The 18135-nt window shown below is 46.7% G+C and overlaps 1 protein-coding gene across 1 annotated transcript; it reads left to right on the top strand.

Moving 5' to 3' along the window:
* The first annotated feature begins 1721 nt into the window (after positions 1 to 1721).
* Il17d (interleukin 17D) lies at positions 1722 to 14479 on the top strand. The gene is made up of 3 exons (XM_012516522.2): positions 1722 to 1746; positions 6671 to 6699; positions 12447 to 14479. Exons 1-3 carry the CDS (start codon positions 1722 to 1724, stop codon positions 12840 to 12842), a joined length of 450 nt encoding a protein of 149 aa, XP_012371976.1. The 3' UTR covers positions 12843 to 14479.
* Positions 14480 to 18135: the final 3656 nt, after the last annotated feature.

The following is an 18135-nucleotide window of genomic DNA, read 5'->3' as shown; positions in this document are numbered from 1 at the left end:
TGTGTGTGTGTGAAGAACTGCTGACACACTGGGATATGAGAAAATTTGAAAAATGCAGGGCTCCTAGATATGCATGAAAGAATCATGCGTATCTTGTCCTTTAATACTGTGTGGCAGGATTGTACTGTAAGCAAATGAATGAAATAGTTGTATAAATCACAAAAACTGGACTGGGGAGATAGCTCAGCAGTCTGAGCGCCTGCCTGGCAAGCACAAGAACCTGGGTTCAGTCTCTGGTACCACATGTCATGCCAGCCCCAAAACCAGGCATGGTGGCATATCCCTGTAACCCCAGCACTAGGGAGGAGGATCAGAGACAGGCTCCCAATGAGTCTGAGCTGTGTAGCAAGACCCTGTACCAAATGAGTAAATAAATAAATCACAAAAACTAAAACTGAACCAGAGTGAAAAGAGTAACTTCCATGTAGTATCTCTTGATTATAACCTTTTATTTATGGGAGTACTAAAGCTTTCTAAAGAAGATATAAAACTCATTCCAAATTACTCTTCCATAGTTCTGTTTGCCAAAAATTCAAAAGTAACTGTGATAGAGTAACCCTGCCCAGGTATAATGGCAGGTAAATGTGTGATCACAGAATACAGGTGACAGAGATATGACAGGACAACGGATAATGGTGGATTCATTGACATTGTTCACACTTCAGTGAACATGCCTTAAGGGAGGTCAGTTTCAAAAAAAAAAAAAACAAGTAGTGTCTTCCTATCTCAGATACATGTTTAATAATAATTAGGGTGTTTATGTCTGCCTCAGCTTTGTTTTTGCTCAGTAATACAATCATGCAAGAGTTTGTTTCTAAGTGAAAGCTGTTTTAGCATATTTTATTTCAAATAAAATATATTTGTACTTAATATTATTATTAAATACAAGTGACAGATAATATATTATCTCAAATGTTAATACAAATGACAAATATTATTTGTCACTTATACTATCCATCCATCATACCACACTATCTTCTGTATCAGGCAGTCCAATAGAAATATACCTGTTTTGTTCTTCTAAAAACCTCCAGAGCCATCTGCAATTTCAGACAGGAGCCTCAGAGGTGACTGAGTGGGCAGTGGGAGTCATTGCACAGCCTCAGAGAAAGCCCCACTGTGACTAAGTGTCCTTTAAAAATATTTCCCTTTATCTTTTTGTGTGCACTCTCCCCTCCATACACTTTCACTTCCCTGTGCCAGCACTAAGAACAAAGGGTCCTCAGAGACTGCGAAGCTCCCAGGTGCCCCTCCCCAGTGGGCCCCCGAGCTCCATCCCATGCTGGCTCAGGCATTCACAGCGGCCACTGTGGCCGATAGGGGGCAGCACAGAGCCAGCATCCCTGTCGACCCAGCCCTTGGGTCTGTGGAACTGGAGGAGGGAGGTGCCTTTAATACATAAAATAATAATAATAATGTGCTTTCATTGTAAGGTAACTGTTTCTGTTCTGGTCCCACCGCTAACCTTTATATTCCTGTAACAGTATAACTGTGTGCCATATCTGATATATGTGTACTACCCGATTAGCACGGGCACTGTGTCCTTTCTGTGCCATCTTCTGATGATGCTGCTGTGTTAAGAAAAAAAAAAAAAAAAGGAAGAGATAGCAAAAGTGGTGGAAGAGAGCACAGAACTACAATGGACTGGGCCGCCTGGGAGTTGCTGCCTCTGCCAGACAAGGACATTGCTTATGTCCATTCATGGCTATGGAAAGGGAGACATGCGGAATTTTCCCCCATCCAAAGGTATTTTTAAGGATACATGACCTTGAATTAGCCAGAGTACCACAGACCTTACCCCCCGAGCGCTTCTCAAAATACAGCCGGCTCTGCTGAGCCTATCACTGTTTCACAGAGTAAAAATAAGAGCATTGTCATGGAGCACTGTAACGGGATCATCGTCTTGCTTTGATAGGCTTCTCCGGGGCTGGGCTGTACTTTAGCATCTAGAGAGCAGCCAGGGAGAATGACAGCATTGCATCCCCCGAGCAATATTTCATTCAGCATGCCTCACCTGAATAAAATGCGGGTGCCCTCCGTGCCAACAGAAGGATTTGGGCAAATGCAGGAAGTTCCACACATCCACGAAGTGGCATTCCTTTTGGTGTCTGTCTTCCAGAGAGGACACATGAAAAGGATGAAGGACATTGCTCCCTAAGTTATTAAGTGGCTAAACACCAGCAACTCTCTGGTGTTAAAGAGGCTAGGCTAAAGTGGAGGTGACCTTCCCTCCTGCCTGCCCAGGGGGGGCAGCTGTCACACTGGCCACCAGGTGGACTCCTCCCCAGTGCACACCCCCCAAGGACAGACACATCAGAGATGGCCCAGAGCCCGCATTCTGCAGCCTCCCCATGGAGAGCTAAGCCACCCTGTGGGCATGTGTTGTGTTTTTCCTTTAAAGAGGTGCCCAGCTGCTCTGAATATATGTTATCTCCACAGGCAAAAGAATACAAGCCTTTGAAAAATCTGGGTGCGAGTTCATTTCTCTTTCTCTACTTCCTTCTGTAAAACTATACTTCCCACACAGTAAGCTTCAGCTTTTTCTTCAAAGCCTTTCTGCTTCCCCAGCCTTCTTGTTGAGCAGATTTCACACTGAATGGATTTCCCAGTTGTGCCTTCACTTTTTGCCGGCACCTGGCTGGCTGTTAATTTCCCACCAACTCCAGAGCGGAGTCTTAGTTCTGTGCAGCTCACCTAGCTCATGCTGCAGGTGACCTGGAGACTTTGGACAAGCCCCCTGACCTGGCAGTGCCTCCATTTCTCCTCATGAGTGACAAGGGAAGACAAGCAAACTGAGCCTTCTAGCTCCTAGCGGCTCTGAGCTGGCTCGTTGGCAGAAAGCTGAGTTCGTTCAGGAGCCGCCTCACTGGCTCAGCTTCAGGCCTAGCCCCAGAGCTCAGTTTAGGATGGCAGTCCCTAGCAGAGCAGGACTGACCTCTAGATCTCCTTGGCCAGGTCTGAAGCTCCTGGGATCTGTGCCCAGGTCAGGCCCATGGCAATCCCTGGCCAATTTTTCCATGTCCTCTCTTGGGATAAATGCACAACTGATGTGTTCTTGTTGAGGCCAGAGAGCATTTTTCAGAGCTGTTTGGCAGCATGTAGCACGCTCTTTGGCTTGCTTGGGCCTTAGCAAATGGAAGGAGGGTGAAGGCAATGGGCCTGTGGCCACAGCTTCTCCACAGAGGAAAGCTCTGTGGCCTCCAGTGTCCCCACTAACCCCGTCAGCCCACAGGCCCATGACACAGATGCTCGTGAACTTCCCTCGAGCAACAGGTAAATGAGTGATTGGAGGGTCACACAAACAGGTATCTTTTTTGGTTTGTTTTTCTCAATGCTAGGGTCGAAACCCAGGGCCTCGCACATGCCAGCCAAGGGCTGTACTGCTGAGCTACACCCCTCATCCTCCGATCCCAGTTTTTTTTGACCTATTACTTCTCTTAACTGCGGAGGGCAATGGTCTCCACAGAATTATCTAGAAGTCTTAAGAGAATTATCTGGAGTGCAGCAAAAAAAGCCAACATGCTGGCTGTATTCCAGAGCCATTCATTCAGAATCCCTAGGGATGGGGGGAAAGAGCATCACTATTTTTTTGAACTCATGTTTGTGCCCCCAGTGTAGAAAAACTGGTGTCCCAAAGCCATTGCATTGACAGTGCTAATTCTTAATAATGATGTGCACAAGTTAGACTTGCAGCATGAGCAGGGATGGTCATGTAACCCAGGTGTACTCGGGAATATGCCATTGTTTGTGGTCAGTTGCAGTCAGTGTGCAGGTGGTTAACCAGTGGACACCTCCCTGTGGGGATGTCACCTGGAGTGGCTTTGATAGAGCAGCTGGGAATGGCTTTCAGTTGGTTCCTGAGCATTAGTGATTTAGGATTTGAATGACAAAGCAGTCCCCTGGGGCAGTGTGTTAGCACAGAGCTTTCCAGGGAGTATGTGTGAAGTCTGAGAGTCTGACTTGTTCGTTGCTTTTTAACGTGTGATTTTTTGAGGACAATGTGCTGGTTTGCTGCGTGTGTACATTGTATAATGAGCAAATCAGGATAATTAGCATCCCAACGCCACCTGTATTTATCATTTTCCTTTGCCAAGAGCTCCACACAGTTCTGCTGCAGGTAGTCTGAAAACCCTACTTGGAACCTTGTTTATACTGCTCCTTATCTCCTGCAAGAACAGGTTTTAGAAGAATTAGAGCTGTGAGCAAAGGAAGCTCCCTGTGCCCTGGTGTCCCCATGGTGCTGCCAGTTCTTCATCATCTCAAGTTTTATGATGCCTTTCTATCTGGTGCATTGAGTCCGCAACTCCTTCTAAAAGGTCTTGACTATTCCCAGCTCTTTTCTCTATAAGTTTTAGGATCGGGTCACCAAGTTCTCAGAGAAATCCTAACTAGAATTTTGGTTAGAATTGCATTGACTGCATAGACTAGACTAATTTGGGAGAAGTTTCTCAAGACCTTTGAGACCCAATGTATTATAACTGTCTTTCCTAAGCATAAAACATTGATATAAACAATGTTCTCAGGGAACTGGGGAAAGGAGCCTAGTTGACAAATCCACTCTCTACTTTGCAGAACCAGGCAGGGAAGAGGGATTCACCCAAAGTTTCTGGTTACCACAAAATCACATCAAAATCTTCTTTCCAGGCTTCTTATTGGCTTCTCCTACCCTTTCCCACTGGGCCTAAGTCCCTGGCCTCTGGAGCTGGCAAGCCATACTGCTGAAGCCATTTTCTTCTCCACTTTCACATGTGTATATTGGTGTCTTTCCAATTAGAAACCGGAAGTCACCCTCCTCTGGTTCTGGGTTGGGGTCTTTGGGTGCCTTTGAGGGAGGCCACTATGTCCAGCCTCTGCTGCATTGAAATGGAAATGACTTCATGTTTTACAACGTGGAAGGGCAAGTTACATCAAGGAGTTTGTGCCAGCAAATGCCCCAGCTATACTTGGGCATCAGAAGAGCACATCAGGTGGCAATCCGTCCTGAGAATGTGCTCATTGTTCTCTGAGTTTGTCCTCCGGAACCGCTTCAAATTGTTTCCTACCATGTGCAGGGCCCAGGGGCAGCAGTGTTCTGTCTCTTCTGTCACTTGCATTCCTCCCTGATCTCAGTTTCCATCACCTCTAATCATCCCTGGAGGTCTTGTGCTTTGTTCTTGGATTAAGCCAGGCCAGCTGTCACTCACTTGAGCCAGCTTTCACACGTGGCCTAGAGCCTCTCTGAGATCCCATCAGAGGAGAAAACTTGATGTGTTTCAAGCGTATCCCTGGGCCAAGTTTGTGCAAAGCAGTGTGCAGAAAATATGAAAATGAAAGAACAGTTGTTCCCACAGAGGCAAGACTGCAGCACAGAATTCTTGCTGGGGTGCATTGCCATGTCTGGGAAGAGAAAGCTTCCCACAGTATTGCCATTCTTTCCTGTGGCAGCTTTCGCTAATCAGAAGGCACTCCTAGCTGGTGATTTCCCAGACTCAGGCAAGAAGCAAGGGAGTGGACTTGAGCTCAGGGTCAGTGCCTGGCTCTGCCAAGGTACCTGGCGCTCCTCGTGACCTCTTGTTCAGGTCCCTTCCAGCTTCCTCCTGAATTTGTCAGTCTGACCTTTGCGGCATTGGTCCTGCTGGGACTGATGACACAGCTGTGGGTGACAGGTTTGGACTGTGTCACCTGCCCTTTGTAGCACCTTCCCATTGTAAGTGAGCCCTCCTGGTCGCAACACTATGGTGTGAAAACTGCCTGTTTCCATCCCCCCTTTTATCTCCCTGGCCCCAGGCAGAGCTGGTACAGGGTGTGTGCAGGTGGTTTTTGTCACAAGCCTTAGCCCAAGTGGGTTGCAGATCATTCCTTCCCGATGACCTCCTGGAGGGTTGTGGTGGATGTTCTCATTAGATGAGGCTCTGACCATCACACAGGAAGGACTGTCAGTTTCACCTACAAAGTACCAAGGGTGACACCAGAATGCTAGTTGTTCCTCAGGGACACCTAGGATGATGAGACCTGACAGAGGATGAAGAGAAGGCAAATCCAGGGAAGGATGACACCCTGAGGTCAAGCTGACATCACCAGAGAGGTCCAGGAAGTTTCGCATGATCTGAAGCCCCCACTTCAGTGCTCCAAAGCTGTCCTGCTGTGGGGTGACCTTCCCCACAGCTCTTATCCTTTTGAGGGTTCCCAGGGTTCCTGCACACCTCAGCTTTCTCACCAGATTTCCACCCCAAGACCATGTGCATGATCACACACATGCTCAGAACTCTGCCCACAATCACATGATCACAGCAGCGCATATGTGCACACACCTGCTGACGTTCACACTCACTGCATATGCTCTTTCACACACACACATGCCCTCAAGCATGCTAACACACCCTATCCATATAGTCACACTTGCATGCACATGCCTGAGCTCACAGGCGTAGGCATCAGCCCAGCTGCAGCGACTGGTTAGCAGTTTCCCACCTCCTGGCCATCCGTGTGCTGCCTCCAGTCTGTCTGGTGCTGCTGCAAAGACTGCTGTGAAATTGAGCCAAGAGAAATCATGCTTCCTGCCCAGTACCCAGATGCTCTGAAATGTCAAAACAGTAAATCAGCAAACTGATCAAGATCAAGAAATGAATGTTAATGTCTAATCCACAGACCTTATTCAGAGTGCTCCACTAATGCCCCTTCTGTGTTCCAGGAACCAGTCGAGCTCACGTGTTGCCTCAGGTAATCAGCTGTTTTATGGAATGTCTCTTAGTTTGGGTGCAGTAGGGTTTTTTTTTGGTTACTGTTTGTTGGTTTGTTGGTTAATACCAGGAATCATACTGAGGCCCTCACACTTGCCAGGCAGGCACTACACCACTGAGCTATATCCTCAGCCCATGGATGTGATAGATATTTAAATCAAACATATAGTTGATCATTGAAACCAAAGGCTTGGGTAGAAGTGTAAACCAGGCCAGCAGTGCCCCTGGGGCTGTGTCCCTCTCTGACCTAGTCCTACCCTTGTATTTCTTCTGGAGAAAGCCTTGACTTTCCTACATTTTATGTTTCCTTGATCATAGTCTCATAGTGTCGTTTATCATGCCCTTCCCCAAAATCCATGTTAATGGTGGTCGGAGGTGGAGCTGGAGGTGGGGTTTGGTGTTGGGAAGTGATTAGGATCCATGAGGATGGACCCGTAACCTCCATAAGTAATTTTATAATAGGGAGGGGAAGAGACTGGAGCTAGCACGTTGGCTCCGCCTTTCCATGTGCTGCCACCTGCTGTGTAACACGCATCAGAGCCCCTCCTGGTGCTGAGTAGAGGCCAGCACTATGCTCACATTCATCCAGGCCCCCAGAACCTTGAGCTAAATAAGCCTCTGATCTTTCTAAACTACCCAGCCCCAGGCATTTCATTAAGGAGACAGCACATGGACCGAGAAGATATTCTCCATCCCTAAATGTCTATTTCAGTCTGATTCAAGTTGTTTCTGATCAGCTTCATATGCAGCTTCTTGACCTGTGGATGCCAGTGTCTACACTCAGCTTTCTTCTCCTCTGAGCTGATGTCCTTTCCCTCTGTTGTTCATCCTTTACACGCTCCCCAGAACTATCACATTGAACCACCAGCCACAATTCAAAACTTTACCTCCAGCCAAGATTTTCCTCTTAGGCCTCAGCTCTTCAAACCTGCACTGCTATGGTTTTGGTGAATGAGGTTCACCACAGAGCCTCATGTGTGTGGAAGGTACTTGGATCATGGGGACACTGTACACAGCCAATTTGCCCGCTGGTCATAGCTGATGTACTGCGGGAAGGGCAGCCTAGTTTGAGGGGGGTCCCAGGGGTGATCTGGGAAGGTGCATCTCCCCCCTGGCTCCTCCCCTCTGTCTCTACTTCCTGGCTGTCATGACATGAGTAGCTCTCCTCCATCCAGCCTTGGAGCCAGCTGACTATAGACTGAATCCTCTAAAAACTGAACTGAAACACACCTCACCTCCTTTAAGTTGTGGATGTTGAATACGGTATCTCAGCGACAAGGGAAGTGACTAAAACATGCAGAGATCGTCCCTGAGTTCCATCTGATGGGGTCACTTCTCTCTCTGTCACCCATCTTTTTGCCATCAGGGTCAGATCCAAATTCCTGACTATGGATGTGTGTTCCTGATGTGGGCAAAGATCTCCCCTCTGCCCTCTTCTTGACTTGCACTTATAGCTGCGCTGTGTTCCTCAGCTGGTGGTTTGACTTCCAGCCCTCATGACCTTTCTCCTTTCCGCATCTTGTTAAACCCAGCCAAGAACCAATTGTGCCATGAATCCTCTCATGGCTGTTCAGGCTCTATTTGTCTGTGTCTCTCCTTAAATCATGATTCCTTGAACAACAGATAGGTGTTCTGTTTCCCCATTACCTAAAATAGCACCCAGATACTGCTTGGATGAATGTTGAAGCAACTGGAGAAAATATAAGTTCCAACTATTTAGGATTTTCTTCTCCTTTGGCTCGCACATTAGGATATTAAATTAACTGCAGGTTGCAAGGAGCTAAGACAGCACGCTTCACCATCCCTGCTTTTGGCTCCTGAGCTCCTCTGCAGAGACACCCGGATGTGCCCTGCAGGCAGGAGGAGGAATGACCACATGGCCAGGGCAGGCACAGAGAATGTGCAGTTCTGTCCAGAGGCAACATGAGATTGCGGGGAAAGAAGTTATTCTTTTCTGAAGGCATTTGAAACCCCTTACAGTAGCGATCATAAAACAGTGAGACTGTACTGAATTGATACTGATTTGGGGAAGAAAAGGACCTTGAGCGGAGCTCCACTGTGGGCCTGTGAGGAGCATTCCTGTGGGCTGCTCAGAGTGTAGGATGCCAGGAGACAGGAAGGGGAGAGGGTGAGGGCCCATCTACAGGTTTAGGAAGGCCAAGCTGAGGTTTTGGGTTTTATGAGGGCTGCACCTTGGTACGTGCAGTTGGCAGGTGGGCAGGGAAGAACAGTGACGGGGATGGTGCACTGAGTTCTGACGAGGTTATATCAGGCTTGTTATGCTTCTGGAGGCCCTGAGGGAAGAACTGAGGGAACAGTAGCGATGAAGAACTTAAAAATATGTTTCACCTACTTGTATGTTAAGAGAGAAGCATTAAGTGAACAAACCCTTTTCTCCAGAGGCAATGTTTGCTTATTGTAGTCTGGTCCTGCCCCAGATTTATGAGATTCTGGCTTAGGTCCTGGGCTCTATCCTCTCTGCTGAATGTGTAACAGGAGTTGAACCCTGTACGAAATAAATAAATAAGAAATCACTGAGTTGTCAAGGGGCTGAGCTTACACTTGCAAGCCTCCTGGCAATCCTCCTACCCTCAGCCCACCCCTTTCTCATCGGATATTGTTGATCTTAGATGCTGAACAGAGAAGAGAATTGATCCTGTGATGCTGGAACTTTAGGATGTGTATGAGTCCACCCCAGAAAAAAGAGACACATACTCAAGACAGGATTGTTTATATTTACATTACAATGTAATGGAAACAAGCATTTGGAGTCAGCGCAGTCCTATAAGAAATGAGAACAGTGTTCCCTTCTGTGAAGAGACATTCAGAGAGGTCCTGGGCCCTTTGGCTTTGCAGCACTATGTGGGGTGATGTGTGGAGCATGGGCTGTGGCCTAGGGTTGTTTCCACCTCCTCCTGGGAGCTGCATGGTTCAGCTGGCTCCCTGGAACCTGTCCCAAGCTTTTCTGGGGCTGCTGGTACTGGCCTCTTAGCATCTGACCAGAGAATAGGAAGAAAAGGAGGAAAATAAAGTTGACTTAAGTTTAAACCAATAATGGCAAACCTTTTAGAGACCAAGTATCTAAACTGCAAGCCAAAACCCACTTGTTTATCAGAGTGCTAACAACTACAACTGAGTCTGAATACTGAGGTTTTAGTTTAGAAAAAACAGTTCATACTTTAACATCCATTATCTTGAAAGAAAAGCGCAATAATAGAGCTTTCAACGATACTAATAAGTTCGCATTTGCTGCGCTTTTGCACTGTTAGTGTGCTCTCTGCTGTCCTTCGTGTGCTGATTTGTCAAACCTTGGCTCACACTGCATTAGTTTGAAAGCAACACATGCAGCGCTCAGGTCATCTGTGGGTCTGTGTCTTGTATCAGATTTGATATAATTCAGAGCTGAAAACAGCTGCTCACAAGCAGAAGATGATGCAAACGAAATAAGAAAAGTGAGCCCAAGTGCTTTTGCTGACTTGAAGTGATTTGGCAGAGAATTCCACACTTTAAGGACTTCATTTTCATTTTCAGCACCAACCGTGCTGTCCTTCTTCGTCCCTCCAGGCTCTATCTTCTCTCTTCTCAAGTGCTGCATGTGGGTATGGAATTTATTTTTCTGATAGAGCTTTCTTGAAATTCCTACAGTTCCATTCCCCGATTTCCAAAATCTAACCAATATAGGCAGGAAAGATCAAGTTCTTTAAATCCAGGTTTTTCTGGAGAAGAAAACACAGGATTGTCTCCATCTTAGAGAACTATAAAAGTCTGATACTAAAATTCTTCTTTGCAGCTAGTACAATGCTAGAAAATTCCCTGAAGGTTTCCCAATGGCTTGTAGGGTTGTCTGCAAATATTGCGGAATTACCTGAGGCATTTTTAGATTAGGAGAACATTTCCTCTGCGCACATTCAAGGTTTCTTTACAAAGCCTATATTTTTCTCTCAGATGTTTTGATATCACAAAACATCCTATCTGCTGTTTTCCCTATACCTTGTAGTTTGTTGTCCAATACGTTCAAGTGCAGTATAAAATCTGTAAAGATTTAAAAAAAAAAAAAAAAACATGAGGTTGTTCAGGCCATCTAAGTGAGCTGTGGATATTCTTGCCCGTTTTCATTCATAAACAGCTGTGGTGGATTGACTACTAATGGTCAATTTGTAACACCCAACTGAAGTGAATCAGTGTAGTGCTGGGTATGGGAGGCCCACCTGAGGATTGTTGCCAACAAAATAAAAAGGAGAACTAGAGAAGAGGTGTTAGAGAGCTGTTGGTTCTCCTGGAGGGGCTTGTCACGCTGGCTTTCCTGATGTGAACTCAGCTAGTCGCATCATCAGAGGAACTTGGGGCCTTTTCTCTGCTGAAAATAGCTACAGTTCACTTTGGGGAGCTCTGGTCTTTACTTTGAGCATTGCTTCCTGGCTCCAATTAGATCTCCCCAGCTTGCTAGCACAGATCCTTCATATCCTGCTGGCATAGATTTTCTAGTTTCCACTACTGATCTTTGGGCCTTCCCAGTGCAGATCCTTGATTCAGACTTGCATGAGAATTGTCTTGGGCTCTTGGCCTCCAGCTGGACTTGTGACAGGCATTGAGATGGGCTGTAGGTCTTCAGCTGGACTCCTGCAGGACACTGCTGTGGGATCCAGACCCTCAGTTGGATTCTTCGGGTTCTTAGTGTGCGGACAGATTTTCTGCACTCCTTTGTACTTGATTCTTCAGGTGACTGCTGTGAAATAATCCTATAAATAATTTGTCCTGTATTGTTTTCCTTTAAACCCTGACTACACCAACAGCTTAGCTTCATCCAAACAAGCTACATGTATCTTCAGGACTCATCCTCTGCTCAGGCACTCAACATTATTGTACATAAGTAGAGCACTATATTGTGTCTGATCCTCACACACCCTTGACCCCAGTACCACACACTTTAGATCCAGCCCAAAGTCTATACCCTCGTGAGTGTGTGGTGCAGGAATCAAGGGTGTGTGATTCATGGTGGGTTTGGCATAGTTCTGGGGAAGATTAAGGGTATGAGTGCTACACCACTCTTGAGCAGGGAACCTGCCTAAAGTATAATGGACAAAAAGAGGGCCAACATGCTCTCAGTCTGCCTGCTTGCTGTGGACGGTTCCTCCTCTACAGTTCCCCTCTACCATGTGCCACTCTACCGTGGAGTCAGCCAACTGTGAACTATAACCTTTACAAACTGTTTAATAAACCTTTTGTCCTTTAACTTTGGGTGTTGAGTATTTTGTCTCAGCAACAAGAAAAAGCCAGCGTGTGAACCCCAGTTCGAGGTGATGGGTGTGGTCACCTCCTGGCCTTCTCCACGGGCTTCCTGCAGCTGTCTGCTTGTGGTGGTGCATCAGCAACCAGGTGGCCAGGCCTGCTGTGCCGCACCCAAGCCAGCCACTTCACCTGTCCTTGGTCCCCATCCTGAAACCACCTGAACCCCTACCAGGCTAGAGGGGCTCATTCTTGAAGCTACTGTGTGCAGGCTGCCTAGACTTTGTTTTTCTACTTCCATTTCTACAAATGCAGGGTGGGATCCACCCTGTACAAATTACAACAAGGGCAGCTGTAAATGCTGTCCTCAATATTTCAAATAAAGTCCAGTTCTCTGGTATCTTTGAGGTCAGGGTCTCAAATAGACATAGCCTGGGAGGAACCATCAGCCCGACGCCCTGCCCCGTTCCAGTTTGATGATCTCAAACTTCTTTGCTCCAGCCCCACTTCCTTGGCCTCAAAGGCAAATCCTCGGATCCTCGGCACAGGCTCTGTGTGTGCACTAACCCCACTGTCTCCCGCAGGATCTCCTACGACCCCGCGCGGTTCCCGCGGTACCTCCCCGAGGCCTACTGCCTGTGCCGGGGCTGCCTGACCGGGCCCTCGGGGACCGAGGACTTCCGCTTCCGAAGCGCGCCGGTGTTCTCGCCCGCCGTGGTCCTGCGGCGCACCTCGGCCTGCGCGGGCGGCCGCGCCGTCTACACCGAGGCCTACGTCCCGGTGCCCGTGGGCTGCACGTGCGTGCCGGCGCTCGAGAAGGACTCGGCCGGCCTCAACTCCAGCCTGGACAAGCGGGACGCCGAGCTGCCGCGGGGCCCCGAGCCGCGCCGCCCCTGAGCGCCGGCCGCCTGCCCGCTGACCTCCCCGCGCCGGGAGGAGCCCGGCTGGGAGCAGCTCGGCCTGGGGCAGCGCGCCGATGGACAGCTCCGGCTCCCCTTCTGGTGGAGCTGGAATCGAGGGCGTGCGATTACTAAATCAGTGGGCAGGGAGCTGCCGGCCACGGACCCAGCGCAGCGCGGCGTGGGTGGCGCTGCAGGACCAACCGGCTCTGGAAAACGTGTCGTTCTGAGCCCCCTGCCGCCTAGGTGCTCCTGCGAGACTTTATAGATGTAAGCTTTTTAAAAAGTCGTTTTGAAAAAATGTAAACATTTCATATGGCATTTTTATTCAATTGTTTTGCATAGAGGCAGAAATTACATTAGCAATTTGGGACAAATAAACGTTTTTAAAATTTACTAGACATATAAGCGATTAGAAACATTCAGTTTGCCTTGAGTATTTTTCGGATGCATAGTGGGAAATCTCAGATGAACTCTTCAGCCAGCCCTGCCCTGGGCCTCGGAGCGCTGGCAGTTGTGTGGCTGCCACCCACGCAAGCACTCCCCGGACTCCAGCCTGCCAAGGCGCGCCGTGTCAGGTGGGGCCAGAGGAGCACTGCGGCTCCTGAGAATCCAGGAAGTCAAGTCGTACTCATGAGTACATACATCATCTCAGATGTAAGACAATTTAAATTATGTGTGAGTGTGTGTGCTTTCACTTTTGAAAGCCACTGGGGTCGATTTGTGGACAAGAAGTGGAATACAACATCTTTGCCAATTCTCAGGAAGAATCTAAGCAAGTATTGGCTTAGTTTTAAGAACCCTTAGATCAAATCAAATATGACAAAAAAGGCCAAGGCCAATTCAGAATTTCCAGAGGCACTGAGGCATTTTATATACTACACTTTGAGCTAAATCCTCTGTCTGTCCCTGAACATAATTATTTGTAAAAGATGCTATTTTTACACCATTAAAAGAATTATAGATGAAAGATATATTGGCTCTGTGCATTTCTCTCAGCTAGGTGGGTGTTGTTATTGTTTTTAGTGTGAAAGATTAAACCCAGGACCCTGTGCATGCTAAGCACACACCCTGCCATTGAGCTATGCCCAACCCAACCTCAAACTGATTTTTAGAGGAAACAATATTTATAGATCATTTTAATGAAAAAAAGCAAAACAAAATTTCATAACAAAATATAAGAATAACAATATGAATGCTGTTATCCTTACTCAGCGTACAAGACACAAATACCAGAGAAATTTTACTACATTTATTTTTCAATATTTGGAAATGTTTATCTTAATTTTGTGTTTGAGATTTAAATTCATCAGTTTTTTATTTTCTTTCTTTTTGGTGAAGATTACTCATGTAAACTCAAGCTTCTTTACCCTTTTAACACCACCAACCAATCCAAGAAATGTCCTTCATTTATATGTGTTTTACTCCTAAGCTTCATTTACACAGAAATAATGTAGTGTTAGTGACTGACAGCCTGAGTTTGATTAGGACAAGAGTTCGAGCACTTCCATCTACTAAATGTTGGTGAGAGGTGTTCATGAAAAATGTATCACTGCACGAAGTCCAGACTAACAAAATTTTTTTTAAAAAATCCAAACATAAAGTGATATTGTAGATTGTTCTGTTTCTTACTTGTCCAGACTTTGGCAGGGGGGTGGTATTCCAGATAGTGGTATATCTAGAATATATTCCCATCCAGGAAACAGAAGGTTAATAACAACAAAAATCCATAGATTAAAAAGAAAAACTGAAGAAAAAGAAAAAACTGCCTTGAACCAGTGATTTGAATACTCGTTTCACTGCAGCTGCTGACGCCGTGTAACATTCTCAGGCTCCTCCTCAAACATACCGATGTTCAAGGAGATGGTGATGAAGGAGACCATTTGCAAAGGGGAAAAGTCCCTATTTTACTCTTGTGTTACCTAAATTCACCTTGTTAAAGGTAGCACACTTCCAGTGGAAGAAACTAGCTTCTCATTTTAACAGCTAGAAAGGCAACGTTTGTGCTTTTTCTCTGAAAGGAGTATTCATCCATTTAGTAATGTCTGCTCTAGTTTGGGGTTTCTGTTTACTTGCTTGGCTTGTGCTTGCTTGATTTATTACCTTCCTGTGCCAAAGCTTGAACCTGTAGCCCTTGGGAAGTGCTCTCCCACTGACTCCACTGACAGCCCACAGTGCAGCTGATGAATGTCCTCCTAAAGGCCCGCCTGTGACCTCAAGGAGGAGCCCACTCCGAGTGGGGTCTTTAGTTCACCAAGGCTGTGTCCTTAAAGAAGACTGTGGGGCCTTGACTCCTCCTTCTCTGTTTACTCCCTGGCTTGTGGTGTAGAAAGTTCTGCTTTGCCACCTGGCCTGCTTGACCTGGACTGGCACTTAAGAGCTGTGAGCCAAAATAAACCTTTCTCTTAGAAGTTAATTATCTGAGGCATTTTGTTGTAGCAACAGAGAGCCAGCTAACTAAATATCCAGTGAATGCTCGCCTGGTTCCAGACACGGAGCTCCTGGGAGACAGCTGTGGATAAACCACAATCTTTCTTTGCTTTTTGGTATGGGGGGGGCGCACACTGAACTCTGGGCCTCTGCCCTGAGCTACATCCCCATCTGTTTCTGTTCTTTACTTTCAGATAGGGTCTAGCTAAATTGCCCAAGCCAGAGTTGAACTTGAGATCTTCCTGCTAGAGTCCCCGAGTGCTGGGATCAGGGGTGCATGCCACCCCCACCCCCTGCTACAACGCATAAGTCAAGCTAAGTGCAGGAACTGCCAGCTTCTCACACATGAGACACACTCACAGAGCCCCTTTGACTTGCAGAGCTGTAGGGGTGACTGTGAGGACCCAACACTGTGGATAAAGCACTCACCCAGGACAGTGTCTGGCCCCGAGTAAACAGGAAAGCACATTAGCCTAATCATTCCACCTAGTGCATCTTCAGGTTGTGGGTATTGCCTGAGGTATCTGTCACTTAGAGTAGACTATCTTTTGTATAGAACATACATTTAAAATGAAATCTGCATGACTTTCACCTAGATGACAAGCTGAAACAGAGGAAGTGACTCACTATGGGGCCTGGCTGTTTCAAAGAGTAAGAATGAGATTTTATTAACACTAATGTGTTTTGCTTTGGTGAGGGAGGGAGGTACTGGATTTCAGCAACCAAGCAGGGCAATTTCCTCCCCTGAGGGATTGGGCCCGCCCAGTCCAGCCTCTGCAGTCAGCACGGCCACACTCACTAGTGCAGGCCCTGCTCATCCCTAGGCCTGGCTGGGGTGCACTGCGTGGTACTGGGCTTTGCACAGCCCCTCCCTTCCTCCCAGAGTGCCATGGTACCTGCTTCCTTCAAATAAGTTCTGCTCGAAGTCTGTCATCCCCTGCAGTACTCTGCTGGTTACTGAAGCTCTTCTCCAGTCTGCTGACATCACAGTCATCCTCCTAGCTTTGGTCTCAGTCACTCACTGTCACACTCTAGAAATACTTCGTAAGTTCTAAATTGCACACCACCTCGTGTGCTAGTCCGTCCTGCGGAATCATTCCTTGGTCTGTGCTATGCTACCAGGTTGCACGTCCTGGTTATCAGTCAAATGCATGGTGCTGTAGTGCCTACATTCAAGTAACCTGTTTTCCTTAATATAGCCCTGAAGCTGCGTGATATGGCACATGCCTGTTGTCCCCACTACTACTTGGAAGGCTGAGGTGGGAGGAGCAGTTGCGCTCAGGAGCTTAAGGGGCAGCCTGAGCAAACAGTAAGACCTTGAGATAGATGACATATATAGATAGGATAGATAGATAATAGATGGACAGATAGGGGTTTTTGTTTTGTTTTGTTTTGTTTTGTTTGAGACAGCATCTTGCTATGTAGTTCAGGCTGGCCTTGAACTCATTACATAGCCCAGCCTGATTTCAAACCTGAGGCTACTGCCTCAACCACTCAAGTGCTGGGAATGCAGGTGTAGGGCACCATGCCCAGTTCCCTGCCTTTCTTTTTTCTTTTTTTTTTTTTTTTTTTTTTTTTTTTTTTTTTTTTTTTTTTTTTTTGTCTTTTTTGAGACAAGGTCTCTTTATGCAGTTCAGGCTGGCCTTGAGCTCCAGGCTGATCTTGAAGTCACAAAGATCCTCCTGCCTCAGCCTTGGGATTATAGGCATACACCACCATGCCTGGCTGCTATCTGATTTTTTTTTTTTTTCACCAGGAATCAAAACTCAGGACCTTGTACTTGCAAGGCAGGCACTGAGCTATATCCCTGGCCCCCTGCCTCATTAAAAAAAAAAAAAAAATTAAAACTTTTTATTTACTTATTCATTTGGTACAGAGTCTCACTATGCAGCTTGGACTCATAGTGATCCTCCTATCCCAGCCTCCCCAATGCTGGGATTACAGGGGTGTGCCACCACACATAGTTTGGGGGCCAGCATGGCATGCAGTACCGAGGACTGAACCCAGGTCCTTCTGTTTGCCAGGCAGTGGCTTAGACTACTGAGCTGTCTCTCTAGCTCCTGCCTATCTTTTAAAGGAAAAATACCCTAATGTATAAGAATAGTGATAGCTAGTAAATTTATTACAGTGTATTGTTATACAAGTAATTATGTTTTGTTTTTAGTTATTGTTGTCAATCTCTTACTGTGTCTACTTCATTAGGTTTTACCATAAGTATATAGGTAGAGGAAAAAAAAACTACATACAGGGTTGAGTACTGTCCCAGGTTTCAAGCATTCACTGGGGATCTGATTACTGTGTTTACAGTTTGTGTTTTATAAAAATAAGATCATTTGGAACTAGCAGTCAAAAAACATTCTGGATACAGTGGTACACACCTGTAATCCCAGCTACTCATAAGTTTGAGATCATCCTGGGAAACAAGTGAGAACCTCTTTTCAAACAAAATAGGCTGGCACAGGCTTGTAATCTCTGTACTCTGGGAGGCTGAGGCAGGAAGATGACCAAGTGAGAGCCTATTTGGGCAACTTAGTGCGATGCTGCCTCAAAATAAAAATAAAGAGGGCTTGAGATGTAGTCAGTACAGAGGCCCTGAGTTCAATCCCCAGTGTCAAAAACAGAACAAAACTAATTCTATATCCACAAGCCAAGACCCCACACTTGTTTTTTTTCATCTCAGCAGGACCAATGGGGAAGAAAATGATCATTTTTGGTAACTGACTAGAGCAGATTTTAAAGAAACATAGTCAATGGCCAAATAGCTCAGTGGATTAGAGCTCCTGCAAGCAAGAGCAGGCGCAGGGGCAGGGGCCAGGAGTTTGATCCCCCAGGCCTGCCCTGCTGGCCCCACCCCCAGGGCA

The sequence above is a fragment of the Octodon degus genome, unplaced genomic scaffold (genome assembly GCF_000260255.1).
Source record: "Octodon degus isolate 3935 unplaced genomic scaffold, OctDeg1.0 scaffold00111, whole genome shotgun sequence".
NCBI lineage: Eukaryota > Metazoa > Chordata > Mammalia > Rodentia > Octodontidae > Octodon > Octodon degus.
This window is presented reverse-complemented; position numbering and strand designations above follow the sequence as displayed.